Source organism: Lissotriton helveticus, chromosome 1_1 (genome assembly GCF_964261635.1).
Source record: "Lissotriton helveticus chromosome 1_1, aLisHel1.1, whole genome shotgun sequence".
NCBI lineage: Eukaryota > Metazoa > Chordata > Amphibia > Caudata > Salamandridae > Lissotriton > Lissotriton helveticus.
In genome coordinates, this window is record NC_136057.1 from 1,452,952,466 (window position 1) to 1,452,964,496 (window position 12,031).

Genomic DNA, 12,031 nt, shown 5'->3' on the forward strand with positions numbered 1-12,031 from the left:
CTCTGCACAATTATACACCCTACCATGCCACATAATTCTACACGTCACACAATTCCACAATTCATCCCCACACAATTAATCACACAACATAATTACACTCCACATAATACCACTTAGCACCACACGATTTACCTCCACATAATCATGCTCTTCTCGTTATTGCATAAATACACTTCACATGAATCAAGTCTATGCCACGTAGCAACATTCCACATAACTACACTTCACACCATGCCTCATAATACCACTCAACATAATTTTCACTCAACAGCGCACACTTCCACATCACACAAATTCAACTCTACACATTTCCATTTCACACCACATAATTCAACAACAAACTACATAATTCAAACTAACAACACAATTACACAACACACCACATACATCCAATCTACACCACAAAATTCCACATCATGCTAGAATATTTAACAGCACACCACATATGTAAACTCCACATTCCACAACACAAAATACCATTCCAGATAATGTCTCTTCAAACACACAATCCCACTCCACATAATTCCAGTACACTCAATATCACACAATTACTATCCACATCATTACACTGCACACCATGCGACATTATTTCACTACACAGATCCAATCCAAGCCATTTATGACTTGCATATATGCAAATGCATATATTGCAAAACCATATGTTGCAAATGGTTGTATACCTTCCAATGCATCCCAGCAGATCCTGTTCTTGGAGGGAGCTGCAATCCTTCTCCTGCCCCTGTGGGCTATGTGCTACCTCATCCCTTCTAGTGCCCTGTGAAGAATGCTTTCTCAAGGGCCCCCACCCCCATCCTATTTCCGGGTCTGGCTCCTGGCTCTGACTGAAGAGAAACAATGTAACTTGTTACTTTGTTTCTCTTCAGTCCTGGGTTAGCGTGAGGACCTCAGAGCAGGCTGCAGACTGCAGCTGCTTTAGAGCAAGCCTCTCTCTCACACCTCTCTACCGAAGAGCTGAGGGGGCCCCTTCACCTACTAAAGGCTGGGCTCCCCCCCACACCGCGGGGGTGTTTGTTACGCCCCTGCCATGGGTCCAGAAACATGTCTGGTGGTTGCAGGCTGCCTAAAGCTAGTCAGAGACCACACCAGGGTACATGTTTTAAAACGTCCAACACTGGCATCAGTGTTGGTTTATTAAGAGGAGTTGTTTGGTTCCAAACACTCCTGTGTCCAGTGAAGCCTCATGGTGCTGGGGAACTCTGGTTGTCGAGTTTCCAGCCCATGTACTCTCTATGGCTTTCCTGGCACTTACAATATTAAGAATAGACTTAACTATTGTAGGGGCATATCTGCTCATGCAGATATGCTTACACCTGTGCTATAGTGCACCCTACCTTAGGGCTTGTCAGTTCTGCAAGAGGGGTGACATACCAATACCTTAGGCAGTGTGCCATGTCGACTTTGTCATTTTTCTCTGCACCAAGGGATGTAGGCTGCAGTGGCAGTTTGCACGGCCTTGGTGAGGGGTCCCTAGGGGACTCTCTTCAGTCCCAAAATGCTCTAAGTACCATGGGGTACCATTTACTAGGGACTTACAGAGGGGGCTGAAGTTGTGCCAATTGTTGTACAGTTTTAGGGAAGGAGCTCTAGCACAGGGGACCTGGTTGGCAGGGACCCTGTGCACTTTCAATTGAAACTACATCATTTTCCAGGCAAAAAGTGGGGGGCTAACCATGTCAAAATAGGAACTTTCTCACAGAGAGTGGATGAGGCAGAGCTGTTGATGTAGTGAGAGAATTACTAAGTGGGATTGGAGTGGTGGGTGATAGGGTGGGTGAAGGAGAGGGAATGCATCAGTGGGAGAATAAGTCTGAGTGAAGAAGTGTCAAACACAGAGTGAGTGAGGTTTGGTCTTGAATAGTGCAGTGTCCTTGTGTAATGTAACTGGTGCTCATGTAAAGCGCTCCAATACCTTTGGGTCCAGTTTGTGCAAAACAAAACTACAAAAAAAAATAAAGTGTGCTAGAGACTCCTTCACAGTTCACAATGCTCATATAGGGAACTAGGTTCACCCCACCATACAGAATAATTAAGAAGAATATAGAATTCCGGAAAGCATGAAGGACCTTTCAAGCACTTACATCCTAGTGTAACAGACAACTCCGTTAACAAACAAGGAAGGAAGGCACCCACATGCTTGACTGCATCTGCTCTCGCACTTTACTTCAACACCTCCTGTATAGGTGCAGATACTAGCCTACTGAGCGATGTTTCAAGACTGTCTCTGAGACAGTACACATAATCAAGCACGTCCAATATACATGCCCCCATTACGGTGCCACACTATGCACTCCGAAACACGCCAGCAGAAACACGAAGTGAATCGAGTGCTATGCAGCATGTCACACCACGTGCCGCGTAGTAAAAACACTGTATTCTGCCTTCCCACTGGCCCTGCCCTTTATCTCCGACCACCTGAGGACTGGGCAGTGTCTTGTGCGAGCTGTGTGTCTGGGCAGGCAAGGCACTGGAAAATAAAAACATTCACTGGTTCTGTCACCTGTATCTTATGCAGTAGGGCTGCCGGGATCCCGACTGGAATCAGTGCTTGCTGTTTGCTAATTTAGATTCCTTCAGTGCGGAGTGCTGGAGTTTGCTAATGAATAGAGTGACTTCTGTACATTTTGAGATTTGTCTGCAGCGATTTTGAGTTTATCCGACAATCAATCAATTAATTTCTTTGCCACTGTGCATGCTGGGAGGTGTAGTTTTGCGACCCATTCAATTGCAACTCCACTTATTACATGTGCACTGGCTTAGGCTGAAGATTTTATGCGTTCCTGTGGGTGTGATTTATAGCCCTGGTTCCATCACCAGGTGGGGCTTCTTTACCCGAGGATTCAGTTTCCCCCGGTTCACCCGTTCTGTCATGCATTTGTGAACTCCGAGTTTAGATTTCGGTCTTGAGTGTGCATACCCCACCTCCCCCACTCCGCTGCTGGATGACCCAGTGTCCCACGCGACTCCCAGCTGACACCTTTATTTTTGCAGCACAGCAGAGGAAACAATGTAACTTGAAGTGTAGGATTGCCTTGGGTCACCATAGAAACGAGTCAGTCACTTCCCCCAGGCCCAGACAACAGACTAGTAAAATGTGAATCCTCTGAGCAGTTAGAGCGCAGCAAGCACCGCTCACAACTGCTTTTATAACAGCAGAGCGTCTCATTGATCCCACAGTGTAGAGGAGCTTTCTAATTGCGTGACTAATGCATATTAGTGCAGTGATGCGGACTTCAGCGCTAAAATGCATTAGTCTAACCCCTGATGCGTGGTACTTGGCAGGGCTGTACCTTACCAGCTTGAATCTTATTTAGCTGTTTTGGGTTCTCAACATCAAAGTGGATCATAAATGACACAAATCATTTTCTTTAATCTACAGAAGATCTGAGTTTAGGTGTTTGCCACAGCAGGTAAACTGTGTTTGCTTTGCCTAATATTATGGGCCGTTGCTTCGGGGAACCTTATACCACACCATGAGCTCAGTTGTTCCAAAGTGCGGTTGTCCATTCTCTTTTGGATACTTCGTAGCAGCCTCATGCTAGTTTCTTTTTCTAGAGCGCTGGAGTGGCACTGCCACCTATCTCTCAAGTCTCCCCTTGCTTGTTCATATGTCAAAGTAAGAGTTTTCTGCTCCCATATCTATACCAACTTATGTTGTCGACCAGCACCATGGCATCACAAAGTTCACCAAAAGCAATCACCACCCACACACACTCATCTGGACATCTCTGGCAAATGTGCCAGGATGCGAGGGGCAACATGTCAACAACGATCTTGACCGACTTTCTACTCATAAGCACTCCTTATTGGCTGACTGTGTTATTATAGCAGTGTTTATCTTTGGAGTATCTCCTGGTGCCAGTTGAAATGGATGGTCTTGAGCAGCTTTTTGCTCAATTGCTGCAGTGAACACAGCCTTGCAAGGAAGCAGCTACTTTCTTGCAAGGCCATTTTTTACAAGGGTGCTTCATGTCTGGCTGTAGGTTTTTGTACTTGACCTACTGTGCCCATTGCCCATAAAGCTTGAGCGGGGATTAAGTAACCCCCATATAGAATTTCCGTATTTACAATTGGAAAAAGTGTGGGGCACTGGACATTTACCTCAGGACAACATCGCCACTTAATTTTTAAAACCGACCTAGGTCCCTCAGAAAGTTTTTCATAGCCACTCTCAGGGCCTCAAACCGAAGAGTCCCCAGATACTTTTGTTTTCCAGACCTCCATCTTTACTGCACTAGATCTATTGATAGTAGTAGAAGTAGGACATTTTTCTCACTCTGCTGGAGCAGGATGGTAAGAACAATGACTCTCCTTCCACTCTTTGCTGCACACGCAGAGACCTTCTTTCGTACACTTTTGTATCGAGTCAGAAAACCGTGGATAGACCTCATCGTAACATACCGAACTTGTGTCCAAGGTGCAGTCCCCAGGCTAAGACAAATCCACTTCAGTTATTGGTACAAGAATCTTTAGATACAACCAGGTCAGTGAGAAGTACTTCCCTGGCTGTCCTCAAGATGGTTTTGCAGTTACAAGACAGCAATCCTCCACTCGTTTGTAAGTTGGACTATTAAGAAGCTCTCCTGGTAGTTTGCTCATGGCAAACTACCTAAACTAATGTTTTAAGCACATTGCAAGAGCAGGAACAAATTATAACTCCCGCTTTCATACAACAAAAGTATTTTACAGATAAAAAACTGAAGTTATTAACGATACTTAGTAAAAGTAGAAGTGAAAACATAGATCATAGAATTTGTTTAATTAGAGCCTTTTATCTAAAGTGGTACCACATCACAGAGCAGAGTAGAAGAGCCACCCACTCTACTAATATCACACGTTGAATGTAAGCAACAGGCTAGACTAGTCATTGTCTATCACTTTACATTTCCAAGGGAAGCCCTACAAATCGAGTTTTCCCACCCGACAGTCTGTGGCTCCAGCCCTTGACTACGCATAGTGCTTTAATAACGTGTTCACAGCATTAAATCCTACGTTGTTGTTCGCGTCTTGGTGAAGGTGATAACAAGCTCTCCTCTCTGCTTCAAAGTATCTTCAGTAAGAGGACCATAGAGATCCAAAATAGTTCCATCCCTCGTCGTCTTCGGGTGGTTGGTACGCTTGTTTCCTGGGCGCAACCACCAGCCAGCTTACATTCCCCCATGATTGATTTGTGTCACCCCAACACTGATTTTTGAAAGTGAAGCAAGACTCTCAGCAAACCTGTTAATGGTATGGTTGTGTACGTGTGAATATGGGATAATCAAGCTGATAAATGTCTTATTTACATGCTCAACATGAACATCTCGACTATAAATGCTGTCATGAGAACTAGGGAAATTCTAATGGTTTGTAATCAATCTCACCACTGTCTCAGAAGTCTCTGCGCATGAACTAACGTTGATGACATCCGGCTCAAAGGCGCCAAGTAACCTGAGCTTCATAGGGACTGATGTAGTGGGTGATCACAGGATGCACTATGGCTTGCTTGGCTGGGGAGTTCAAGGGATTAAACTCCATGCCCTGCTTGAAGATTGGACTGTGCCAGTGGTCGACCTGCCCAACAGATCCCATGCTTACTTCTTAATCCCAATTCTCCTATGCAATGAGCGGGTAATGGATCATGCCATCGTAGTGAGGAAGGTGGTGGAGCATGCCACTGTGCAATGAGGGGGATAATGAAGCACGTCACTGTGAAGAGGGGGTATTAGAGCATGCCACTGTGCAATGAGGGGGGGGGGGCGACAAAGCCCAATGTGCTTGGAAAGGGGTAACAAAGCATGCCACTGCAATGGTTGGGATATTGGAGTATGCTGCCCTGTAATCACAGGTAATAGAGCATACTACTGTGAATGTACGGGTAACTAAGATCTCATCTGTGCAATCTGTGCAGTGATGGGGATGGGTCATTCATTTGTGTCAAGCTAGACAGAAATGAGGTATGCCACACTACAATAGTGTTAAAGAGCCTGTCCCTCGTGGGGGTGGCTTAACAGACCATTCCGGTGTGTAATAGAATGGCTACACAAGTACCCACAGTACCACGTGGGGTACAGAATCATACAACTGTGCTTACACTCCTCTACTGTGCACCATTGAAGAGTATTACATTGGAATTCACTTTGCTATGAAAGAAATAGTGCATTCCACTGCGAACGTCGTCGTACTATGGTGGGCAAGGTGGCGCACTAATGTGTTAAATGAGGCTGGTGTTTCTGCAGCATTATATGTGGAAGTTTCTAAGTGCTTGTTTCCTTCTCACTCCGCCGCTCAAACTAACTGAAAAATGGCAACAACTTAAATGTTTTCATTAAACCAAAAATTTTGAGTTATGTTTTTTGTGGGGTATGAAGTTTTCTATGGTGCCTTGGCCATGGTAGTGGAGCTATCCACAGAGTCATGGCGGGGAGCATCTTTTGTGCCATGTGGGTTGGGTAGGCGCAGAAACTTGGATTGTGCGGTTGTGAAGTTTAGAGTGATCCACGGCACCAAGTTTGGGGGACAGCTTGCCACAATCAAGGTGTGGCCTTTTTAGTGCATTTTCTTAAGGGCACCTAAGTCTTGCCTTATTAGAGATACGAGATCCTTTGTGCCACAGTTTTGGGGAAAGTTTTGGGCAAGTGTTCCATGAAGCCAAAGGCACGTTCCAGTCAACCTTCTTTAGGCAGTGGAACATTCCAGTGCATTACAGTGGTGGAAGAAGATGGAGACGGTGTTGAGCCACGGAGAGAAAGGCAAAGGACAACCAACTCGATGTGCTTTAGGCCAGTGTGATAAAATGGCGTCAGTTTGAATCCTGATGTGGAGGCCGTTCTGATGTTGCAGTGTCCCTGAGCAAAGGCCTCTCTGGGGGTGGTTATGTGTTTGAGGTCCATGGCTAAGAAACTCTGTCCTGTGCAAGGGCAGGCAGGTCACGTCTCTTTGATGGTGAACACACACGCTCAGATTGACATGCGTGGCTTGAAGACCCACAATCCCACTCCTTGGGATTACACGTCTGAGTATCTTGCCTTGTCGCTGCCCTGCACTCAGGGTGTACATTTTGTGTGGGTGTATTTCTGACTGCTTTGACACAACTCTCAATGTTATCAGTCTCCAGTACAGGAGTATTCTGGTATGATACTCCCTCTGGTATCCCTGTCTTGTGTCAGGATGTGCTCATACAGCCCTCTATGTGTTGCTGTCCTCTTTCTCCACCTGAATGCACTCAGACACTACTCCCTTTGCTATCATTTGTGAGGTCCCATACAGGAGTCCTTCAGCGGGCCCGAGGGCTTGTGCAAGCTGCTGACTGGCTCTGCCCCATCTAGCTGCTGCCCCCCCCCGGAACTGTAATTAGTTCAGATATACTCTGTCTCCCAGGTCCCCCATCTTCTATGGATTCCAGATCACTACCACAGAGGCCCACGTCTGTCTCCTGTGCATTAAACCATCCCCCGCAGTCTCCGTGAGGTACAGCCCAGATACAGAGCCACCACGAGGGTTGCAACCAATAGCTAGAAATACACCAGATCAGTTTATCCCTTCCCTGTCTTCCACATTAATGAGGTTCCACCATGAGCAGAAACTGGTGCTCTGGTGCTCTGCTGCTCTACGTATGCAACTACTCAGACTGGGTTGGTGGGCTTCGAATTGTGCACACAGGCTGACCATACGTCAATGTGATGCCATTTTACCCTTGTATCCTCTCGCTCAGCCCGGGTTGCCCTCCTTCAGCCACGACCAGGAATGTTTTGAAGTAGCAACACCTCATTTCTCCATTCCATCTCCAAATAATACAAAGCTAGCCATAAAAAGCAGACCACCCTGTCCATGTATTTAGGCCTTATTCAAAATGTCTTTAGAATGCTGCATCTTTGGTACAATGCCAGTCCTCCACAGTCTCCTGAATATATCTGCTTCCTCTGTCCTGCTCTGCTTAATGGAAGCGTGGGGACAAAAATTGTGACTGTCAGTTTTCCAATTCGTGGTGGGTGATCTGTTGGCTTTACAGGGCTCTAGTGCTCGCTCATGCTCTGCCGGATGTGGTTGTGGTGCATCCGCATGTCAGCTGTATTGTTTGCCCTCATTTCTCCTTAGGGCACCTACAGTGGCGCCTGCTTTACAATTGGCCAGCAGTGCTGGTGTTAAATCAAACCTGTGTCCAGGCTCTTCGATTTGTGAGACTAACTTCTCACTGGCCTTCGTGCAAGTTTAAGGTGTATTTCCAGTGGATGAATGACACCTCAACTTTCATATCAAATAAGGTCACCCGGTAGGGTTCAAACCATGAAGGTACTGACATGTTATCAGTACTGGCAGGTATAGTATCTATCAGTAGCGCCAGCCAATATACCATCAATCGTGCGTAGCCAGATTCTGAATGCTGACAGCACTCCGAACTTAAAAAAATGATGTAACAAAAACGGGATTGGTGGAATGCTTAAATTAATCTCAGCCTTTGGTAATTATTTGGGGCTGCACTCCAATCCATTTTTTTATGGCCCACTGTGCCACTCTAGGCAGAGGCCAGGCTTGTAGAAATCAGTCTCCGAACGGCATTCAGAAAGCATTATTCTAGTGACTGACCAAAATGATCAGGTGACCTAGCTCTGATTTGCTGCAAGTTACGGACTAAAAAAAATCAGGTGACCTAGCTTTGAGAGTTTGCAAGTTACTGACTAAAAATGATCAGGTAACCTAGCTCTGAGAGTTTGCAAGTTACTGACTAAAAATGATCAGGTGACCTAGCTCTGAGAGTTTGCAAGTTACTGACTAAAAATGATCAGGTGACCTAGCTTTCAGAGTTTGCAAGTTACTGACTAAAAATAATCAGGTGACCTAGCTTGAGAGTTTGCAAGTTACTGACTAAAAATGATCAGGTGACCTAGTTTTGAGTTGTTGCAACACGGAACCTCTAGAAACTACCCTCTGGAAGCTACAACAAAGTGACTTGGGCATAGAATGCATATCTCTTACCCTGTAGATGGAGATCCGAGATGCTGCGGGCACTGATTGCTGTCATGTTGAACATAGTTTTTTTTTCTTGATGGCTGGCAAAAGGCCAGATCCGTTTACAGTTTTTATCATGGCTACATCAACCTAAGTAGTATAGGAATTCTGCAGCTGCGCCCATTCTCTTCCTCAGACCAGCATGTGGCCTAAGGCCCATGCGTTCTGTGCAAACATAAGCAGATGGGATGATGCCATTCACTGGCACTAGCTCCCCATGCCCGTGTCCTTCCCTGCTGCCAGTGTTTGTGCATCAGCAGCCAGCAAAATATTTCTTCCTGTACCCGACGGTGCTGAATCACTATTCTCTGTGCTGCTATGCTCCTCCTTCTCATGTCTGTGCTCAGAATGGACAATAATACGTGCATGTGGGATCATCTTGGGTTCTAAGCTGTATCATACGCTGTCTCAACATGTGCCCCCTTTAGCTTGTGCCCTGTGGTGACTCAGGGGGTGTATCTTTTGCTTCTCTAGTCTGTGCCCTGCAACATCTCAGCTTGGAGCATGTACCACCTTAGTTTTGCATCTTGTGCCCCTTCCACTTGCATGTTGTGCGGTGGCCTCTGGCATTTTGTGCTAGCTTAACCTGCTAACTTTGCACCTTTAGCCTAAGTCTGTGGTCTCCCAGTCTGCACTTTTTCCACTTTAGCCTGCACTTTAAGCTGCCCCCCGCCGGTGTTCTGTGCTGCCCTGAGGTCTTGGCAGCTGGGAGTTCCTAGCAATTTTTCGTCTTCTGGATCAGAATACAAGGGCATGTTTGAGGGAAGGATGTATCATAAGCTGTCTTGGGCCCAAGTCTGTTTTCTTGGTTATGGGAAGCTGCTGTTGAGTCATGGGCTGCTTTAATCTCTGGGTAGGGAAATTGAGGAGGTCTCTGCAGACTTGGGGGTAGCTGTCTATGGCCTAAGCCTGTCCTCGCTCTGGGTCAGGGCTTCAGGGGCTGGGTTATCACAAGCTGCACATGGCCTTTGGCCTCATTCCTAGCTCTGGACCAGTGTACCATTATCTGGGTTATCAGCAGTGTGCCTTGTTCATTGGTCAACCATCCTGCTACGTCAGTGTGTCGGACCCTGTGATCAGTAGCCATGCCCTGCCCGTGGCCTGCTATTTCAAGTGAATCAGTGTGTCTTGAGCTTTGACAACAGTAGCTGCCCTGGCATGTGGCCTGTTCCTCGCTCTTGATCATCGTGTCTAGGTAGTTTAGCAATATCTGTCCCTGGCCTTATCCTGTTTCTTGCTCTGGGTCATGTTGTCAAGGATTGGGCTATTAGTGGCTATCCCCGTTTCGTGGCTTTTTTCCTAACTCCAGATCACAATATGGAGATGGCTGGGATCTCAGTAGCTGTCTCGGGGTCATGACCTGTCCCATCTTCATCTGGGTGTGGACGGTCAGTAGCTGTCTCTGGTCCTTACTCCAGTCTGAGTTTTGGAGACTGGGTTGTTAGTAGCTATCCCTGGCCTGTTCTTTGTTCTGGATCGGGGAATCAGGGCTGGGATAGGTTATCAGTAGCTGTCTCTGGGCCAAGGTCGGTTACGTTGCCAGTTCCTCTCATTGTGGTCCTGTTCGGAGCCTCGCTCCAGCAGCCGGTCCTGGGAGTCATGCCCATTGGTGCCATGCAGCCCGCTGTCGTGCTGCCGGTGGGGCTGGTAGAGATCTGGGTAGGCATCGGAGTACTCTTCATCCAGGTGGCGGGAACTGCGCTGCGATGAACCAGCAGTCCAAGTCTTCCGGGAGCTCTCGCTGGCCTCATCCGACTGCATCAGGCTGTCCCGCTCTAGTGGGGAATGCTCCCCAGCCCGGTCTCCCATCAGCTGCTGGGTCTGTGAGGTGGGAGGTAAGAAGGCAAGATCACATAATTTAGGATTGAATATTTAATAAAATACAAAACAAGGTCTGCTCATTTAGTTTATTACATTTACTTTGAAGGTTAGGGTAAGTATTAGGGTTACTTTATGGATAATTATACAATTTAAATTCGTTTTATTTAAATTAAGGGTTCATGTTAGTAGAACAGTTAGATTATGGATATTTATTTAATGTCTAATTTAAATTGATTACAATTTAGGATTATTATTATTGTTGCTTTGAGAGTAAATATATATATTTTTTAACTGATTAGTATTAAGGTTAAGTTAAGGATATAAGAGATAAAGTACCCCGCCATACATTATAAGGATATTCCAAGTCATCTAGATGTTCACTAACCATATCAAGGAACAAGGTAGACTTTTCTAGAATTATCTAGGGAGTGCACATAATAAACATGCTCTTTCTGCTTGTCAATGCAAGCTGGAAAAATAGAGCAGAAGAAAGAAACGCAATGCTTTGAGGACGAAAGCCGAGCTCCTTCACAAGGTTTTGGAACTCCGAGGTGACTTGCGATATCCTTATCATAAACGTCAGGGGGTACTTTATCCCAAGTAATCCATGGTCACACTATCACCTTTCTGCAAACCCCTTAAAACCGTGGTGCCTAACTCTTATATATGAAAGAGAGAGAATGTTTGCAAACAAAGAAAATAGAATTTCTAGTGCAAAATTACTTACTTACTTAATTATACAGTTGATAAAAACCGTAATATACAAACATAACAATGCATGATAGAATAACATTTTAAAATGTATAAAATCATAATCAGATTCTTGGTGCTAAGCGTTATGCAGTGCGGTTAAAAAAATATTAACAAACTTCCCAGCTCTTGCTAGGGCCTGGGCTGAATTGTTGCTAAAACACAAAGTCGATGCTTCCCTACAGTGTCTCAGTGATTGTTCCTGGAAGACAGGAATCACTAAGCGGCGTCGGTCGGTAGCAAAGAATGGGCAGCAGCATAATAGGTGGAGCCAGGACTCGTGTATGTAATGGCAAAGTCTGCACATGGGCTGCTCATTCCACCAGGTCCACTGCGGGTCAAAGATTGGTAGGGCTAGCAGCCTCATGTATAGTATTTTGTTGCGAGTCTGGGGATTGAGGGAATAGTTAAAATATAGTTGAGGTTTCCCCTTGATATACGATTCATTCAAAGC

At 45.8% G+C, this 12,031-nt stretch overlaps 1 protein-coding gene across 5 annotated transcripts in view; it reads right to left on the reverse strand.

Annotated features, from left to right (window-relative positions):
* Positions 1 to 12,031, reverse strand: part of CACNB3 (calcium voltage-gated channel auxiliary subunit beta 3) — a 462,560-nt gene that overhangs the window by 175,069 nt on the left and 275,460 nt on the right. For 3 of the 5 annotated variants that reach the window (XM_078685900.1, XM_078685894.1, XM_078685910.1), the window contains one exon: positions 4,759 to 10,827. The exons of the other annotated variants lie outside the window; for them this stretch is intronic. In XM_078685900.1, coding sequence (XP_078542026.1) covers positions 10,510 to 10,827 — 318 coding nt within the window. In that variant the 3' untranslated portion in view covers positions 4,759 to 10,509. Of the gene's footprint in view, positions 1 to 4,758; positions 10,828 to 12,031 lie in introns of those variants that run through there. 5 annotated transcript variants of the gene reach the window in all.